The sequence below is a fragment of the Hyaena hyaena genome, unplaced genomic scaffold (assembly GCF_003009895.1).
Source record: "Hyaena hyaena isolate Hyena2069 unplaced genomic scaffold, ASM300989v1 scaffold_359, whole genome shotgun sequence".
NCBI lineage: Eukaryota > Metazoa > Chordata > Mammalia > Carnivora > Hyaenidae > Hyaena > Hyaena hyaena.
Window position 1 is genome coordinate 797,356 of NW_024080994.1, and position 18,909 is coordinate 816,264.

An 18,909-nucleotide genomic window follows, 5' to 3' on the forward strand; every position below is an offset into this window, starting at 1 on the left:
ACCGAAACATATGTCCATTTCAGAAAGCAGAGGGCGCGAACTCGTTTCCAGAGTTTATTGCATTATACATGCGACCAGAACATGCACAGAAAGGACAGGTTGCTCTTGTACGTCTACCAAACCACAGATGCACCACAAGGGAAGGCTACAAGGCATAAGTCGTCAATATTCCATCTCACCAAGGACAATTGCTAAATTCATTTGTGAAAAGATACATTGTAATGTGCTTTTTTAGTCCCCCTCCCCCCCAAAGCTTGTGGGTTGTCTTAATCTTTTTTTTAAATATATATGTAATTTAAGTACTTTAAAGTACTGGATGTATTCAAAACGCCATGAGATCATGGACTAAACCACACACACAGACCTTTTGTGTTAGGAAAAACATGAAAAAGCCACATTGCTGGATGGATGAATGGACTGATGGAGGCTGTACAGTTCCAATAAGTTAAGACCCAAATGAAAATGCGCAGTAATAGTTACCCTGCATTACGATGAAAAAATAATAAATTACACGTGCTAGTTTTTTTTTAATATATATACTCAGAGGGATTACAGATCACTTGCAGCACGAACAGAATGACCCCAAAGTCACATTCTAGCAGGAAACAAAACAAAACAAAACAAAAAACAAAGAGCAATGAAGGTTTTGTTTCCGCCTTCCCAGTCCTCCAGCACTCGGCCCTGGAACGCGGTGCCCCCTCTCCGATCCTGGCCTCCGACGGGCCTGGGACCTAAGAGAAGGTGAGGTTGGCGGTCAGTTCTCGGATCCGGTTCTCTCGGCTCATCTTCTTGAGTTTCATTCGGCGGTTTTGAAACCAAATCTTGACCTGCCTGTCGGTGAGGTTAACGCTCTTACTGATCTCTAGGCGGCGCTCGCGGGTGAGGTACATATTGAACAAGAACTCTTTTTCTAATTCCAGCGTTTGGTGCTTAGTGTAAGGGCACCTCTTCTTTCTGCCACTCTTTGCAGTGAGCCAATTGCTGGTTGGAGTATCAGACTTGATTTCCTCTAACAAAATTAAAAGGAGAAGAAGAAAAAAAAATCAAGATTTTTTTTTTTCTCTCTCTCGGTCTGTTCAAATGTACCCTTGGCCATGACCCCGCTGGCAGCCAGGCCGCTTTGGGAAATGCTGGTATGAAACATTACTCTTACGAAGTGGGCCCTGGAAGGGATTTGTAATTGATGCCAGGTTAGTTCAAATGCCCAAAATGACACGATGGGAGGGTACTCTTGCCCTCGATGTTAGGGTTGTCTCTCCCTCCCTCTCTCTTTTTCTCTCTCAACTTTCTGATCTGCACAAAACATGTGTACAATAGTAAACTTTCAGGATCTCCCCAGCAACATTCCAAGTGGTCAGCTCATAACAGGGCTGGAGTGGAAGAAGCAAAACACAGCCTGAACAAGACTACCAACCCCACTGCTGTCTCATGCCCCCAAGTCTGCCACTTTTCCCCACTTCTCCTGCGCAGCCGGGGAGCCCCACGACCAGGTTTATAGTTGCCCTTCTCTTTCAAAAGATAACCAAGGAACCGAGTACACCTTCTCCGACCTGCCTGGGCATTGTCGTACTCCCCAGAATTTCTTGAATTCTCATGCCTTCTTGTCTCCGCACAAAAGCATTCCCCAGCTTCTTACTATGGCCCACCTCTGGACACTGGGGTAGAGGCTCAGGGGCAGGGTTCCTTCCCAAAAAGCCTGAGCCCTTGGCTCTTTGCCCTAGCCCAGCCCTAAGGCTGGCCCGCCGGGTGGGCCATGCAGATTCCATTCTCCTCCCTTCAGCCTTTGCCCTCTTTGCAAATGGATTGCAAAGCTTGCGGCACTTTCCCCAGACAAAGCCCAGGTTACCTGGCCCCACAGAGGTAGGGAGTCCGGTTCCCCAGCCCAAGCGCCAATCAGCCCAGTCATTTCGATCCCATTGCCACCCCAAGCTCGCAGGATGCGGGGTGCACACACTTGAACACGAACACGGTGCCTTGGACCACCTTAAAATCATCACTGGGTGAAAGGCAAAGCTGGGACTGCAAATCTGAGCGGGAGAAAGGAGGTTCTGGGGCCGTGTTTACGAGCCGCAGGTCTCATTTGCCCTCTTTTGTTGCATTTCAGGTCTAGCTCAGGAAAAATAAACCCGGCAAGCCCTTCCTCTGCCCAGGCGCCATCAGCGTGGGGCCAGGACTAGCCAGGAGGGTCAGGGCAGCCGGGAAGAAGCCGGGACCACCTCGAGACTGGGACTGCCCCTCTAAAAGCCGGGAGGAGCGGCACCTGCCAGTCGGGCCCCGCCTCAGCTGCCCGGGCTCGATGCTGGGCACCCAGGCGCTCCCTCTCTGCCGGGTTCCCGGGCTGCACGCCCCGCTGGGGTGGCAACTTGCTCATACCGACCTTTGCTTTCCTTCTCCTGTACTTCGGGACTGGACACGGAGACCTCAGCCAGGCAGCTCCTTTCTTCCGGAAGGCCGCCCTTGGCCTCGGGGCTCTCCACCTGGGAGACTTTGGTGGGCTCCTGGCCGCTCACAGGCTCGTTCATCTTCTTTTCCATCTGCAGCTGGGCGGCCGAGAGCTGCGGCTTGGCCGCGCCGCGAGGGTTGAGCTGGAGCATGACTGTGGAGCTGCCTTCGGGGCTGTTATTGTACTCTTGGGTTTTCCCGGTGGCGTAGGTCTGACTCAGTCTAAAATATCCAGGGACAGGAACCTCGGGGTTCTCAACGGGACAGGACTCAGGGACCAGCCTCTGGTACGAAGGGACCTCAGCAGAAATGAGTTTGTTGCGCTTATCAGAATACATGCAGCAATTGGATTCTTCCTTAATGTTGGTGGTGAAGGAGCAAGTGGGGACTTGCTGTGTAACAGGTTGCTCTATTCGACAAGATCTGTTCGGGTCTGTCCAACTGTCTACTTGAGGTATATAAGGATGCACATTCATACCCATATTTTGGTGGTTCACTTCTCTTTTGGCCAGAGACGGGAGCAGTCCACAGGTTTGCATTCCATAGGTCCCCATGTCTGCGCTAGGTGGTGGCATGTACATGCTGGCGCTGCTCGAATAAAAACTGTCACTCCTGCAGGCACTGATCAAGGAATCTACTAAAAAAGTATTAGCAGCAGGAGAGCTGTTGGGAAAGGACATTTTGGGGAGGAATTTGAAGAAGAGAGATTGTGTCCTTTGTAGGCTGACATCTCTAGGAAAACATTCCCCGTGTAATTGTGGATGCCTCTGCCGACCACATGACAACCAAGCCAATGAGATTTGAAAATGGCCTTGAGCCGCAGCCTCCTCGCAGGTCACGTGCTCCAGAGCCCGGCCGGCCGGCCGCGTAAGCACGGACAACAGCGACATCTACTACGCGCCCGCGATAGTGCGCGCTGGAGACGACCGGCCCAGCGCTCTCCGTCGCCCGCCAGCCTACCCGGGGCTCGCTCGGCCGGCCGGCCCCACTCGCGTCCCCCCGCTCCGGCCTCTGGGGCCCCGCTGGCGGAAGGAAAGTCTCGGCTAGAGGGGCCTCCGGGAGGACACGCGCGGGGAGGGACGCCGGAGTGCAGTGGCGCCGCCAGCACACAGAAGCATTCCCCGCACACACCCCGGGCAGAACGCGCCCCAGAGCCGGGGCACGGGCGGGGGGTGGGGGCCCGGCTGGTTACATTTCTCCCGGGCAGCCTGGGAAGGTGAGTCGGCTTCCCCGGGCTCTGAGACATCCCACCCCTGGGGTCCACAGAAAAGATCTCTCACGCAAAGACGCGGCCAAGTTATGGTGGGCAGCGGAGATGAGAAGAGCCGAGAGGGCTGAGAGGCCAAGCGGCTGGCCAGCCCGGAGCCCCGAGGACCGGCCGGCTCTGGCGCTGTCCCTTCCCTCCTCCGGCCCGAGGGAGATGCGGGCTCCCGGCCCCTCCGCGCCCCCGTGGGCTATCCGAGCCCTGAGCCTTCGGCGGTCGGAAGAACCACACCCCGACCTCTGCGGCCGGGCCGCTGGGAGCTTTCAGCCCCGTAGACAATCCCTCGCCAGCAGTGGGCTATCCTTGAAAGCGTCCCTCCGGCTCCCAGCGGGAGACGAAACCGAGGTTTCCCTCCCCACACACCCTGATAGTAATGAGCAAAGAGGAAGGAAGGAAGAGAGAAAGAAAAGAATTTTTTTTTTTTCAAGGAAAGGGGGAAAACTCGCGCCCACAGGCTCCAGAAGTTTTAGAAAACTGACTGGGCCGAGTACGAGAGCGATGGAGACGCAAAGGTGTCATTTGGTTCTTCTGCAAAGAAAAATGTTTTCCTTTTATGGATTTTGTAAAAGCATTGGTTTCTGACAAGTGCAAGGTACAAAAGGTTGTGGAATTTATTAATACATATTAAGAAGAATCAGGGCGATCAATAAAATTCTCATCTACATTCTTGGGCTACTTGGTAATTTTCTTGCTTCTGAAGGTTTTTAAAGAGTTATACCCGCTGTTGCCACACACGGGAAGATATTTTATTAACAAATCAATCGAGACTTTGTAAAGGATAAGATTAATAGTTAAGATTTAGCATAATGGCGTTCGCTTTATGAATTATTGAAAATTATACTATTGATTTTTCCCCTTCGCTACTAACCAAGAAGGTCAATTTTTGTTTTAACACAAATCGTCAAATATTAAAAGCTATACTTTTGTCAGAAGTTGAGTTTTATCGTTTTGGACAATTCCTAAAATTATTTGACACCGGTTTGCTTGGGTAAGGGGAGGGAAGAGAAGAGGAGGTGGGAGAACCTTGGTCCTCTGTTTCCTTTGGTGACGGAAAGTTCTATAAAGAGGATTTGGTCTGGGGTTGTGGTCGAGCTCATTAAAGCACAACCACCATCACCACCATGGAAACTCAGAGTTTTATGAGAAACTTCTCCAACAACTTCCTTTCTTGTTCTCTGGTTGCTAGCGGGTGAGCCGCCCTTCGGAAGCCCCGGCCGGGGGCAGCAGCAGGGAGCTTTAACCTTGATTTCCAAAGGCTTGCCCTAGGCGAGGGGCCGGGCCAGGGCACAAGAGCCGTCCTCCGGCTTCCCAGATCCCCTTACCAGCATCTGAGAGAGGAAAAGGGCCCCAGAAACCCTGATTGTGAACCAGTTTCTCTCTGTCCAGGAAGGCGTCTGTGTTTTCTTCTCCCCACACTCGCCTTGTCATGGGCTGGCCTTGGATTTCAGGCCCAGAGACTGAACTTGTGGGCAAATTGGGTTTCCGCCTCAGCAGAACATTTCTTTGGAGCCCGATGCTCATTAACACGCCTCAGCATTCTTGGGGAACTAGGAGCCTGCTCACTCCTTCACAAAAACCTTTTCCAATAAACCCTTTGTCCCCCCTCCCCAAAAGGCATCTCCCCTGGCCTGGTGGAAACAGGCGCTGAACATTATTTTCAGCCTTGGGACCACTTTGCCTGTCCCCTCTAAGTGCACTCGCCCAAACAATAACCCCTTTTAAAAAACTCCACGGTGGCAATGAGACAGACCTTTTAAACCTTTACGCAGCTGTTCAAATACAACATCATTGTCAGGTTAAAAGCCTGGCGCCTCTAACTGCTCCGGCTGCGGGATGCCGGCTGGCGAAGCCCGAGGTTTAAACATTACCTTTCCGCAGGGGTGGCTGTTTTTAAGCTTGAGGATGGGGAGGTGGCGGTGAGGGAAGCAGGGGGAAAAAAATGCAACTCTTGACTCTAGCCTACTACAGCCCTGGTCAAAGCTAACAGCCACTGACCACCACCCCCAAAATGGTTTTATCGCAAGGTGGAGATCATGATCCCGGCCACAGTTAAGCGTGCCCAGGGCTGGACAAAGTGCCCGCTGCACACACTCTCGGCAGGCGCCCTGACGCCAGCCTGGCGCTCCAGGACCGTCGTCCCTCCGCATCTCAGCCAGGGAGCCTGCCTGGAACTCGGATGTCCAATTCTCCCTTTTCCACTCGCGAGACAAGACTGTTTAATCTAATCGGGAATTTTATGGCCATCAAAAGCCCTTTCATAATCTTTATTTATACATGAAGAAAACATTAGGCTAAAACCCCGCAGTTCCTTGCGGAGCGTAGGTCTGCGGTGCGCCAAAACAAACAGGATCTGCCTTCCGAATTGGGGGGCCTTTCTGTTTCAACTCTCAGTGGCTTAGGGCTCGATGTCACCCCCACATGAGAAGCTTTAAACAGGTCCCCTTCGCTCACAGAAAACATGTATCAGATGTAATTTGGAATCCGTTATCGCAAAATTCTATTTTATTCTTTCTCAAATGTCTGCCTTCCGACCAGTTCTTTGAGGCCAGAGACTCCAGTGTTTCAGAGTGATTTTATCATAAAAATGGAGCAAACCAAAAAACCAGAAACAACACAGGAGGATGATCTGGACCTGGGAGGATGGAAAATTTGGCTAAGACTCTAAGGCTAAGATGGAGCAAACGGAATGAAAAGGCAGTGACTTTCAAGGCCAGCCTGTATTTTGCTTACGAGTATTTAATGTAGGTCCATAGCTGCTGTTTTCGATCATCTTTAGATCAGTTGGAGCAGTTACCATTAATAATAAATCAGTATCGCGCTATAAAGGAGATGAATATCCATATTTGTACCAAAACATCCTTCTCCCTGGCACAGCTCTTCCCAGAGAAAAATTAATAGGGTCGCTTTAGCAAGAAATTAGCATTTGTAATCAAGAAGTGGCTTGCATCTGCGCTCCTCTGTCACCAGGAAGAAGAGCAGTGACCCTGGGCCTGAGTAGACCTGGGGACGCCTAGGTTCACCCTGAATTTGGGCCCTGAGTGGCCGCAGGGCCGTGTCATTCTTTGGGGGACAGAGTGGATGGGGACACATTCTAAAGGCTTCTTCCCCAGGGAGCCCCTCCGGGTTGCACTGTGCACCTCCCAGCCAATGTGAAAAGAAATCAGGGGGGCAAATGAGGAGGCTGGGGAAGCCACCACCAACTCAATGAAGAGTCTGTGGAGATTGTGCGAAAGGGCTGGCCGCTGGGGAGCCTCTTTCCGTTACAGACACAAAAGACTCCTACTTGGCTCATTTTCCTTCCACTTCAGGATCTGAGACCTCGGTGACTCAAGATCCATGGCCACACTCCATGAGCCCCACAGGCTCTGAACAAGTCAGGAGGCATTGGGTCTGCAGCCCCCCAGAAGGTCTTAACCCAGTCCTCTCTCCTTTTCCAGGCCCGAGTAGGGCGCTGCTGGTAGGAAAGGAACTGTGGACCGTTGTCTGAGGAAGGCTGCCAGCCAAGGCCCAGGGACCCCGAAAGGCCACGTGCACCCCCGCTAGAGCTGCCTAAAGAGGAACGCAACGACATTTGGGGAGGAGGGTTCTCGCCCCACCTGGACGGAGGCCCAGGTTAGGCTCCAAGAAACGTCGCTTCACAATGGAGACCGGCGGTCAGACAGGCAGGAGCCAGGGGCGCCCGCGGGGAACACCTATGCCTCTGGCTGGCGCCTCACTTGGGGGCCCGTGGCGCGCCAGCCTCCACGGAAGCCGGTGCCAGCTCCCAGGGGTGGACCCAGGGCCTTTGGTCTAGGGTCTGGAGAAAGGAGACAGAGACAGCGGAGCCGGGAGGCCAGCTCTAATTCTGAGGGAGGGAGGCGCTTCACAATGAACTTCGGGAAAGAAAGGACAGCCACCCTTCCTTAGAACAGCCCAGGTCCTGCAGCCCTCCCTTTTGGAACCTCCCTTTTGGACCGAGGATGGTGACACGGGCCCTCCTTAAAGCCAGCGGCTTGGCAAAAGGGGGGTGGGAGGCAAGGAGGACATGCAGCAAGCAAATTGCTTCCCAAGAGCTGGTGCCAAAATCAAACTCCGTGCTCAAGGCCAGCAGACGGCTGGAAAGAATGTCCAGGATTCTGTCAAACCCAAAGCTCGTTTGCTTCAAATGCAAACCCCATTCTCTGCCGCCTTGTAGTGTAAATGTTTCCCGGGACAGGCTGCCGCTGCCCACTGTCGCACCAGCCCAGGTTGGCCCAGACGCCCCAACTCCTAGTTCTGCTAGAGCCTCCTATACCACCCGGCGCCAGGCACGGCCGGACAGGGGGACACTCCCTCACCCAGAACGATCCCCTCAGTCCCAACGCGGCTCATGGCTCATTTTCTCTGAGACCACACTCGGCTAAGTTGCCGGCGCCCTCATCTGTCTTAAACAAAAGCCTTTTAATCATCACAGGCGGTCGGAGAGCGCACAAGGCGGATGCTGTTTTGGGGAGGGGTTAGTTGGTCCTACACTCCTACCGTTCTTCATACTCAAACCAAAAAGAAAATTGATTTTCTCTCATTTAATTAACTCGCAGTGGCATGGCTTATTTCGAAATGCACATATTTGTCTTTTAAGAACTCTCCCCTCGACACCACCAGGTTATACTAAGGTATTCCTTGCGACAGTCTTATCTTTAAGGAGACAACGATTAGGTGATTGTCTATTTCAGGAATCTGGGTAGCCCCCTTTTCCCTATCTTTATACAACTTCCCACATCTCGTGGCTGCTTAGAACAAACAAATAGCGAACAAATACCTTAGTGGCCGCCGGTTTCTAACGGGCTAAGATTGCCTATTAGAATCCAGTATTGGAAAGATACGGTACCGCGCGGCCTATTCCGCCAAACGCGGCTTCTGGAACGTGAGCACGCCCCCGTGTGGCTCTCCAAGGCCATGCAAACGGGAAATGGTATCTCTCGGTTCGGCTTACCTAAGGGTTGGACACACAAGCTTGCTACATTTAGACGCGGTTAAAAAAAAAAAAAAAAAAAGATAGATGGAGAGAGAAAGAAATAAACCAGTTTTAAGATCCTGCAACGACCATACTACTAGGGCACTGACATTTTAACGGACGCCCAGAAATCCACACAAAGGAATCCCCTTCCGAACGAAATTATTCGATTGTAGGCTTTGCTTCTCTTGCAATTTTCACCAAAGGTTGAGGGGCACTTTGGAAAACAGCATAAATATTTTTAGTTTTGTTGCATATCATGGAAAGTACAATAATTTATCTGATGGGGCAACAGTTGTTTTTTTTTTTTTTCAAATGTAGCAAAGGTGTAAATCTGACTAGAGCTTCCTCTTTCAAATGCCTGCTTTTAAAGTCATGGTTCTTTATTACAGCAGAGGAAACTGCTATCTATGACACCCCCCCCCAAAAAAAGCCCACCTCAGTATATACCAGCTGTATAAAAACCATGCTGGTAGACACTTTAATCTAACCAGTATTTTAAAAAGAAGTCAATTGCTATCGAGTTACACAGACGTTTGAAGGGAAATTAAGGTTATTGATCCTGAAATTAGGAATTTGCTTAGATTTATGGTGAGTCCCCGATATGATTCTGTGTGGTCATAAATGCATGTGGGGGTCTGGATGTGTGTAAGCATGTGTGTGTGTGTGAGAGTGGGTGGCGGCTGAAAATCACAGAAGAACCTTAAGGCGCCTAATTATTCAGAAAGGTTAAAGGTGATGACCTTGACATTTTGGAAGTTCAAAGGCATACACTTATGCACTTATGTTTTTCCTACCCCCCCCCACTTTGGCAATTAAAAATTTGTGCATTTGGAAATGCATATTCCCTCTGAAGATGCATGGAGTACTGTACCTCTTGTTTTTATTTTTGTTTTTGTTTTGACTTTGGGCTTAGGAGAGGTTAAGAGTCATAAGATTCACTTTACTTTTTTCAGAGAAAGAGATGCTTTTCTCACTCCTACAGTTTATTGCACATTGCGGAAATCTCTTTTGGGCCCACCAGAAGGTGTATAATATAACCCAATTAAGCTGTTTAGAACTTTGGCTTTTATGGTGTTGTCTAGACAGTTCAAGGTTTTGTAAACAGCCTGGCCTGGCCCTGCAACATAAAGTGCAGTTCAGCCCCCACCACATTCTTTAACTTGAAGCGATAAATGCAATGAGAAGTGGGTCTGCAGCCTAGGCCCTCTTCCAGGGAGGGGTCTTACCTTCTCTACTGCAGGCCCGCTGTGACGCTAGCAAAGATCCCAAGCCTTTTCCACCATTGGGGACTTCGTTTTGGCAGACTATTTTTGTTTTCAATGAAGGTTTCTAACTTTGGTTTCTTTTTGAAGGGACCCTGGCTCCTTGACAGCTTGTTAAGAGCAAATTTGGATTGTCTAACAAGTTTTTTAAAATGGGTTTTGTCTTTCCAGAAATTCCAAGTTCACTAAACTGGGACTGGGGGGGGGGGGGAGGAGATGCCCTTCCTCGGTTCCTGCTCTCCCAGACTCATTGCCTGGAGGAAGCAGTACCAACATGGCTGGGTCACATCCTCGGTTCAGAAACTCATCTCTACAGTGATTTTTAAAACCAGTGTAACCTAGAGAAAGTGGGAGACAGCTGCTCTTATTTCAGCAGGATCAAAAAGCAGTTAGTTCACTTGATTTTCAGTTGCATATGGGGGAAGGTTCTGGCCACTAAAATACCCTAACCAGACACTAAACTTCTTTAAAGAGGAGAAAATCATATAGTGTGTTGAAGCTGTAACCTCCATTTTACTAGAAACCATTTATTCACACAAAACACAGTGACTTATGCCTTGATACGACGGACCAAAGTTACATTTCCCAGAGTTTAAATAATCTGCATTCACCAAGGGGGAAGGTCGGGTCCCTTAAACTCAGAACAAAAACAAGTGCCTTCCAACCCAGCGGCCTAACTCTCTACAGATCCCACAGCGTCCCGACGGGGACTGGGAGTGACGGAGGGAGAACAACAGCACATTGGCGGTAAAATTGTAAAGGGACGTTTGCATTTACCATTTTCCCCTCATTAGGATCCATCCGGCCAAGTCCCCGGCCTCGTCCGCAGGCAGCAGTGGTCGCTGGGAGGTCCCGAGTTGACCGTGGGAAGGAATCGTGGAGTTCCACAGAGAAGAGGCGTCATTAAACCCAAGGACAGTGGGCCTGCCAAGGGCAGGCTGGTGGGGAGGAGGGTGGGTGACTGGGGTGTTCGGGGAGAGGGGTGCTTCCTGGAGCTCTCAAAATAAGGGGTTTCCAGTGAAATACTGCAGACGGTCTCTGTTCAGTTTCTTTTCTTTCATTCTTCGATTCTGGAACCAGATTTTGACTTGCCGGTCAGTGAGGTTGAGCATCCGAGAGAGTTGGAGTCTTTTCTCTTTGTTTATGTACACGTTAAAGAAAAACTCGCGTTCCAGTTCGCGGATCTGGTACTTGGTGTAGGGACAGCGCTTTTTCCGGGACCGCTGGGGGGCCACTGCAAGTCAAAGAAACCAAGAGGTGAGAGAGGCCGCTGACTGCTCACCCCCACCCGGCCTGCCGCCCAGGCCCGCGCGAGGGCCAGGCCTCGGCCCGTTGGGGACGTCCCCTGCCGCAGCTGAAAGGCCCTGCCTGCGTCGTGGGGGATGATATATGGGCGGGCACAGGAGAGTGCGGGCGTGGACGTGTGTACACGCCCGGACACACACACACACACACACACACACACACACTGGCACGGAGACGGAGAAGCAGAGGACAAGGCAGGCTCTGAGTTGGAACCCTAAGGGAGAGAAACACGAGCGCGCCGGGGCATCTGCTCCGACTCCAGCCAGCAGCGCGCGTCAGCCAGAGGCTTGGATAAAGTCCAGTTCAAGGATCTCCCCACCCCACCCCCCCTTAAAAGCAGGAGGCTCCAGTGTCCACACTCACCAAGTGGCTTGAAATCTCCCCTCCCTCACTCCATGATCTCTAGCACCACCCCCCCCCAAACTGGGGAAAAGCTCTCTGCAGCGATTAATGTCCCCTCGAAGTCTACCTTAAGCCCACCTAAATTGGTTTCCTATCGTAAACACACTTTACAACGGCCCGGGAAATCTTATAGGATGTATAAACCCCTTCGAACGCTTATAAAGTAGCACATAAAACGGCGCAAGCAGAGGGAGGCCCCCGCCGCCCCCCCGCGCCCGCGGCCCCCCGGCCCAGCCGCCCACCCCGCACCGGGTGCCTACCTGTGCCGCCACTCTTTTCAGCCCCCGCCTCCCCCGGGGGCCCCTCGCCGTCGCCGCCGCCGCCTTCTGCCGCCCCCTTGGGCTCCGAGCCCGGGGTCGCCTTGGCGCAGGGACTTCCCCCGCCGCCCCCCGCCCCCGTCTTGGGGTCGCCCTTATCGGCAGCGCCCTCGGGCTGCGGCGGCGCAGGAGGCGGAGGGGGCTGCGGCCCGGCGAACGGGGGCCCGGGCGCAGCCTCGTAGAACTGGTCGAAACCCTGCGGCAGGATGCCGTTGCGGCCCACGGCGCTATAGAAGTTGGAGGCGGCGCCCGCCGGGCCGTGCGGCGGCCCGGGCGCGGCGCACACTGGCTCGGGCGCCTTGAAGAGCACGTCCGGCCGGCGGCCCGCGGGAGGGAGCAGCTCGCGCTGCATGGCCGCCTCCTCGGCCGCCGCCGCCGCCGCCGCCGCCGCCGCGGCTGCCGCGTAGTAGGGAGCGTAGCCCCCGGCGCCGCCGCTGCCGCCCCCGCCGGGGCCGCCCCCGCCGCCGCCGCCCCCCGCGCCGCCGCCGCCGCCGCCGCGGTACGGCCACTTGGCGCGCTCCAGGCCGTAGTCGCGGAAGGCCACTTCGCGCACGGGCTGGACGTGCGGCGCCAGGTTGGAAGAGTAGGGGAAAGTCATCTGGCAGGACGACGGCTGCGATAGGAACGACGGCTTGCTGGCGAAGTCCGACGGGGCCACATAGTAGGCGCAGCCGGGCAGGTACATGCTGGCTGCGCTCGGGCCGCACTCGTCAAAGTCGTTCATGGCTCCGCGGCGTGCGCGCCGGCGAGCCCCGGGCCGCTCCCCGCGCCGCCAACCTGAGCCATCGATTGCACAAGAGGCTTGGGCCAGGATCAACTAAGCAAAAATCCCCACCGGGCGCTGACGTGCAATTCATCTTGATTGATTCTGGTGGTAATTATGTCACGTGACGCCATGGAGAGAAATGTCCTCATATCTATATCAGCTCTCGCCAACACGCCCCGGGACGGCTCCTGGCGCCGAGACACGCGCGCGCTGGGGGCGGATCGGTCTCCCTCTCCAGCCAGCACTCTCCGGGCGCCCCCTGACCAGGCTGCGCCGCAGGCCGGTCACCTGTGCGCCGCCGGCGGCTGCCGCTGCTGGGTGCATCTGCCACCGCCCGGCTGGGCCGCCCGCCCGCGCCCGCCCGCCCGCCCGCCCGCGCCGCTTTAAGTACGCGGACCGAAGGCGGCGGGTAGGAGGAGGGAGGGGGAGGAAGGGGGAGGAAGGGGGAAGGGAGAGGAGCGGAGAGCGGAGGGGGGAGCCCCAGCCCGGGGCACAGGGGACTAGGTGTGAGGTTGTGAGGTTCCCACCCCCTACACCTCTTCCTGCAGCCGCTCCCACCCCTGCGACGCCGCCACCCTCTGCAGCTTGCCCGCCAGGAGCTTGTTGCTTCTTGCTCAAGGGGCGTAATTGCGCCACTCTCGGGGAGCGAGGAGCCCTGATTTACATATTTCTCAGCTCTGCGCGGTTATCGCGGAATAACTTGGCTCTCTCCATCCCTGACCCCAGGAGCGCGAGTGCCAGCCTTGAAAAAACCCACGCCCACCCGCTACCAGGGGCTCGCCCAGGCCAGGGCCTCGGTGCCCGCTCGGGTCTTTTCGCCCTGTCTCCTCCTCTCTGTTCCTGTCTCTTTCTCCTTCCTTCGTCTCCCTTCAGTCTTCTCACATCTGTCTCTCCTGTCCTCTCTTCTCCCACTCCCTTCTCTTGTTCCTCTTGCCTTCTTGGGGCTCCTGGCTGGCTTAGTCTGTAGGGCATCGGACTCTCGATCTTCTTGCCTTCTTCCTCCCTCTTCCTTTCCTCATTTCCTTTCCCCCCGTCTTTCTCTGTGTCCTGATCCCCTCTCTCTTCCCTTCCCCTGCCTCTGTGTCACCACCTCTGTGCTCTCCCTGTCGCCGCTCTGCCTTTTCTCTCCCAACGCTCAAGCAAGGAGGAAGTTCAGCCAGCGGAGACGCCCCGTGCTCTTCTAGAAGGTGGGGGGTCTGGTGAACAAAAGGATCTGAAGTCCTACTCCAAAGGTGCCTGGCCTCCCACTCCCTACCAAGCCGGAGACGAACCACTGGCGCCTCCACCCTCCTCACCCTCTCTGCTTTTTGGCCTGGACTGGGACCAGCCCGCCTCACATCCAGCCCCTTCTCTGCTTCGGAGCCCCGCCAAGGCCTACGCATCCACGCCGCCGAGTCTCCCCTAGGCTCCTGCGGTGCCCCAAGGCCGGCATGGTCACAGCGGGGCTCCCCTAGGTGGTCCGTCGCCTCTGGGAGGGGGGCGTGCTCTCAGCAGCTCTCTCCTCCTTGCTTGAGCCTCTCCGCAGCACTTGACCCTGAGGGCCCCCCATCCATTTGCCCCAAGGCCTCCCTTTCCTCCGCTACCGCCGCGTCCCTCTTTCCTAACCCGGGGGTGGGGGCAGGCGAGGCCTGGACTCCCACCTCCGGGAGAGCCAGCCCTTTCCAAGGGAAAAAAATCAGCCTCTCAGAAAGAAGCTCCCCAAACCCAAATCCCAGAACCGAGGGCAAGAAGTTGCCCCTGTCCCCGAGATTCCTCTGCCCAGGCAATCCCAGAACTGGGTTCTGGGCCTCAACCCTACGCTCAGGGCAGGCGACGCAGGCTGTGAAGCTGGCTCCCTCCCTGGCCCCGGCTGCCGCAGTGCCCGTGTGGTGAGCTCTGCCCACCATACCGACAGACAGAGAAAAGGCGGGTGATCAGAACTCATATCTATTTTCTGGCCGATGTCCCCCCCCTCCTCTTTTCCGCCTCCCTCCTTTTCTCCCTCCCACTCTTCTTCCTCCGCCCCCCTCCCACCTCTGCTTTCCTCCGAACGCTGCGCAAACAGGTCGGTGGCGACTGGAGGGCAAGGAGACTCCCCCAGCCCCCTAAACTACCCATCCTTTTGTGCACCCTCCTCCCAGCTGGCACCCTCGCTCAGATTCCCGCTCGCCCCTTTCTCCTCCGTCCAGACCGCCAACACACTTATCTGCCTCCTATCTCCATCCCCCGCCCGAGCCTCTCCCTTTCGGGCTCTCTTGTGGTCGACGCCCCTGGATCTCTCTCCTAAAATGGCTCCCCGGACACTGCACACTGGCCCTGCGGCCGCTCAGGACCCAGGGCAGCGGCTGCGGCCCCCACCCCCCCCACCCCCGCCCCGCCAGCCGAGTCTTTATGGGTCTGGGAGTGCGGAAAATTCTCGCACCTTCTCTTCGCACGGGGTGGGGCGCAGGCAGCCCGCTGCCCCCCAAAGCGGAGCCTGATGACCGCCGAAGAGGGAAATGGGGAGGACGGAACCATTCAAGTTCAACGACATGGCGATGGCGGCTCCTCCTGGAGCCGCGCTTTGGCGGGGGAGGGTGCGCCATCTGCAGCGGCGCGCGGGTGCATAGGGGAAGGGGCAGCGGACCCCTCTCTGCGCATTAGCGCGAACCCCCGCCCCCACGCCCAACCTTGGGCTTTCATTTTCGGCCTGGCCCTCTTCGGCCTTTCGCCCGCCCTAGCTCCCTCGTCGATCCTCGCCCCGAAACCTAAGGAAAACCGCAGCTTCCCGACCCGCGCGTCCCGCGAGAACCTACCATGAAGACTCCGGCGTTGTGGCCTTGTCCTTGCCTGCGAGGCCCCACTCGAAGCACAGAGAGCGCATCCGACCCTCCCGGCACATCCAGCTGCTCCGCGAGTGGTAGCTTTCCGCGCAGCGCCCAGACGCGATGCGGTAATTTTGAGCCACCCAAGATAAGACACTAACTTGACCTTAACTTTGTCAGGGCGCCCCTGGTATCTGGAGAACGTGAACAGACACTGTCTGGCAGCCCTCGTAAAAGCTGACTGGGGAAGGGATTCTGAGTCATTTCATTTATTGCCACTACAGTTCTGCAAGAAAGCTTTTCCTCCCTGCCAAACTTTAATTATTTATGCTCTTTTAGGAAACGAAAGAAGAGGAGAAATGCGGGGGGGGAAACACCCAGAGCCAGTCCCTTCCCAGCAGAACCTTCGGAATGGACTCCCTAAGTCAAATGACTGGAGAACAAAAATGTGGGGAGATCACCTTTGTCCAAGGACGATCGGACAGGCGCTGTCCCCCCCCCCCCCCCGCAAAGCGGGGTTGAATGCAGCTGGGAGAGGCGGGGTGAAGAGGCAACCCCCCCCCCGCAGGCATGAATATTTACAACGGTTCTGAATTTCTCCTCCACCCGCCGGCCTCCCGGAAGCCTCCCCAGCCCGCCTCCCTCGGGAAGAGCCCCCAGGCCTTAAGAGTCCCCCGGTCGGCCCTCTGAGCTGGCCCTCTGAGCTCGCAGCCGATTGAACGCCAGACGAAGCCATTTTTCTCCTTTAAAACCCCTTTTCTTGGTCAAGAGGCCTGCCTGGACTGCAGCATTTCGGAGGACGCATTTGTCTTTGTGCGAGGGAATGTTGAGCACTCAGATTTCAGCATCATTTCTCTCGGCGTTTGTTTCTTACGAATTTCGTCGTGGTTCCAAATCCCTGATAGGACTTCGGCTAGGAAAGGAGAGAGGACACCACCGCCTTTGTATTTGTGCGGGTCAGTAAAAGGGATAGATTTGAAAAACACTGCTGAAGCCCCAATCAACAGTCAAGATTTTACACTTAGAATCCTTTCAATCTCTTTGGGGAGTGGTCTCCATGAATTTCTCCTCCCACCCCACATCCCAGGCTAAAGAGAAAGAACATGGTGATTTAATGATATACATTGGAAAGAAACTGTCTCTCTGTGTTATTGTAGGGTCTGCATCTAAGTCCGGTTTCCTAGTCCTTTACCCAGCTTTCGGGACCTGAGGTCTGAGTGTGGCCTCGGCCTTTTTTCCGTTGTTCTGGGGGAGATATCCAGCTTGGGGTACCACCGCCTACCTGAGCCCATCAGGTGGGAAAAACATTTCTAAAGATAGGGCTGCTTGCTTCTCTCCCCACCCCCCACCAATGTAGTTTCCTTAAAATAGCTACTTTAAAAATATTTTTAAATATACCCATCAAATTGGCTTCAGGAAGGGAGTTGGAACCCATGAAAACTTGGTCTTAGAGATTTAGTGGTCCTTGGTAATTCTTCCACTTGCTAAAAGCTGGCAATTCTCTAGTTTCCATCTCAGAGCTAGATGGGAGTTGGGGTCTGCAAGAGGGTGGCAGCTTTCCTGGCCTCAGCTAGAGGCTCCTAAGGCGTATAGGGTGCGGAGCCCACGTTCCCCAAGGGAATGTGCTGGGCTCCAGGCAGAGGTGCCAGCATGGAGGGCATAGCCTATTTGAAAGAAGCCTGACCAAAACATGGCAAGGAGAGATGCTTTGTACTGAGATCTGAGGAGCCTCATGTATTGTCAAGCACCTCCTCCCCATAATAGCAAGCTTTAAAAGTGGGGAATGGAGGCAAAATACAGAAGCCCTGGCGTGCAACAAGCTCACACTTAACGTGTGAGACACGCTCAGATCTGCCCACAGTCCGACCCCCAATCCCCCCACTTGGATGTTTCATACACACTTTGTTCATAGGCTTTTATGCACCATTTTCTGACTGATTTGGAAGCCATTTTCTCATGTAATGAACAGTCAACACCCACAGTGAAACCACCACCAGAAAAGAGAAACGAATTTGCTGGCCTAAAATCATTAGGAGGGAATCTGAATCGTTTTTGAAAAATTGACATCGGTCCCTTGACAGCTTGGCTGGGACTTGGATATTTATTTCCACTCAAAACATTTCTATGTATCTGATATGTACAAGCTATTGTGGGGTTTTTTTTTTTGAAAAAATCAAAACAACATAAAACATGCACAACTATTAGATAGCAGAGAAAACGCAATTAATCTAAACATCAGCTGAGGTCAGTTGGGTTGAGGCTTGGGGCTCTGTGGGGTGCCCACTCCAGATCTAGGGCCTAGTCCCCCACTAAAAATAAGTCATCGGACTTTGGGAAGGAATCGACTCTTTGGCTGTCATACATCCCAGTTGTTGTTGATGGTGGTGGTGGGGGGGCGCTACTTCTCAGAAGAAGAGGGAAAAGAGGTAGGGATGGTAGAAGGAACCGGAGGGGGGAAGTGCTCAGTCTCACTGAGGTTAAGGCAAGACCCCCCAACACATGCAAAACAACTCCATCTGGCATTCAGGAACCCAGCTGAGACAAAGCAAGCCCAGCAGGGCCCAAGGCCTTACAGGCTCCACTGAGGCAGGCCAGACATGGGCTCAGAAAGGGCACAGCGCTGAGACACAGAAAGGCCCCTGCGGAGTTGTCCGGTGGCGAAGAGGGTGAGCGAGGGGAACTTCTCTCTACCTGGTCTAGAGCAGCGACCAGGGGCTGAGGATTTGAAGGGCCTCTTCCTTCGCCCCCTGACTACTAGAGGGGCTCTCACCTCTCCCTGCAGTAGCCCGTTATTCTAGTTTAAGAAAGGCATGTCCACACCCTTACCCACCTAGACAGGACAGCCATATTTACAGTTGGAAGGTAGGACACCCTTCTCGCCCCGGTCTCATCCCCCTGGGTATTTTCCCCACCTTCTAGTGCACCCCAGCCTCCAAGCAGACTAGCAGCTGTCCTCACCAGAGCCGAGTCCAGTTACAGAGTGCAGGGCTCTGGCCTGGGTGTGTGTGAGGAGAGAGAAGTAGGGGAGTTTTACCAGTACTGTCTAGAGATTTCAGTTTGCGGTGGAGACCGAGCCTCCCTGCTCGAGTCCATGGGAAGGAAGAAGCCTCTCCATTCTATCCAGCTGGGAGGGTTAGCCCAGCTCAAACTCAGAGGTGTCCATGAGTTTGTCTGGCCACCCCACCCTTCCCCTAGCCTTTCCTCCCCAAGTCTGAAGGTCTAGGGTCGCTTTTGTCCTCCGGAACCAGCGAGGGCAGACAGGAGGGGGGCGGCGCCCTTTCCTCACTTCAGAGCCAAGACTCTGGCTTTGCCAGAAGGAGCTTTGGCCGCAAAGAGACAGAATTGTACCCGCAGCCCTTTCTACTCCTTCCCGGAGGACTTCTTAAATTCAAT

General features: G+C 54.5%; 2 protein-coding genes across 2 annotated transcripts; both read right to left on the reverse strand.

Annotated features, from left to right (window-relative positions):
• Positions 1–40: 40 nt before the first annotated feature.
• On the reverse strand, positions 41–3,500 carry HOXD10 (homeobox D10). Its single transcript, XM_039250122.1, has 2 exons — positions 2,378–3,500; positions 41–1,009 (listed from the first exon to the last, which is right to left on the reverse strand). Exons 1-2 carry the CDS (start codon positions 3,330–3,332, stop codon positions 732–734), a joined length of 1,233 nt encoding a protein of 410 aa, XP_039106053.1. The 5' UTR covers positions 3,333–3,500; the 3' UTR covers positions 41–731.
• Positions 3,501–10,520: 7,020 nt separating this feature from the next.
• Positions 10,521–12,691, reverse strand: HOXD11 (homeobox D11). Its single transcript, XM_039250126.1, has 2 exons — positions 11,911–12,691; positions 10,521–11,177 (listed from the first exon to the last, which is right to left on the reverse strand). The coding sequence occupies exons 1-2, from the start codon at positions 12,689–12,691 to the stop codon at positions 10,942–10,944; spliced, it is 1,017 nt and encodes a 338-aa protein (XP_039106057.1). The 3' UTR covers positions 10,521–10,941.
• Positions 12,692–18,909: the final 6,218 nt, after the last annotated feature.

Coding starts and splice junctions, on each gene's coding strand:
- HOXD10 (XM_039250122.1), bottom strand. CDS start 3,332: ATGTCGCTGTTGTCCGTGCTTACGCGGCCGGCCGGCCGGGCTCTGGAG. Junction 1,010..2,377: donor ACAGGAGAAGGAAAGCAAAG/GTCGGTATGAGC, acceptor TAATTTTGTTAG/AGGAAATCAAGTCTGATACT.
- HOXD11 (XM_039250126.1), bottom strand. CDS start 12,691: ATGAACGACTTTGACGAGTGCGGCCCGAGCGCAGCCAGCATGTACCTG. Junction 11,178..11,910: donor TGAAAAGAGTGGCGGCACAG/GTAGGCACCCGG, acceptor TTTGACTTGCAG/TGGCCCCCCAGCGGTCCCGG.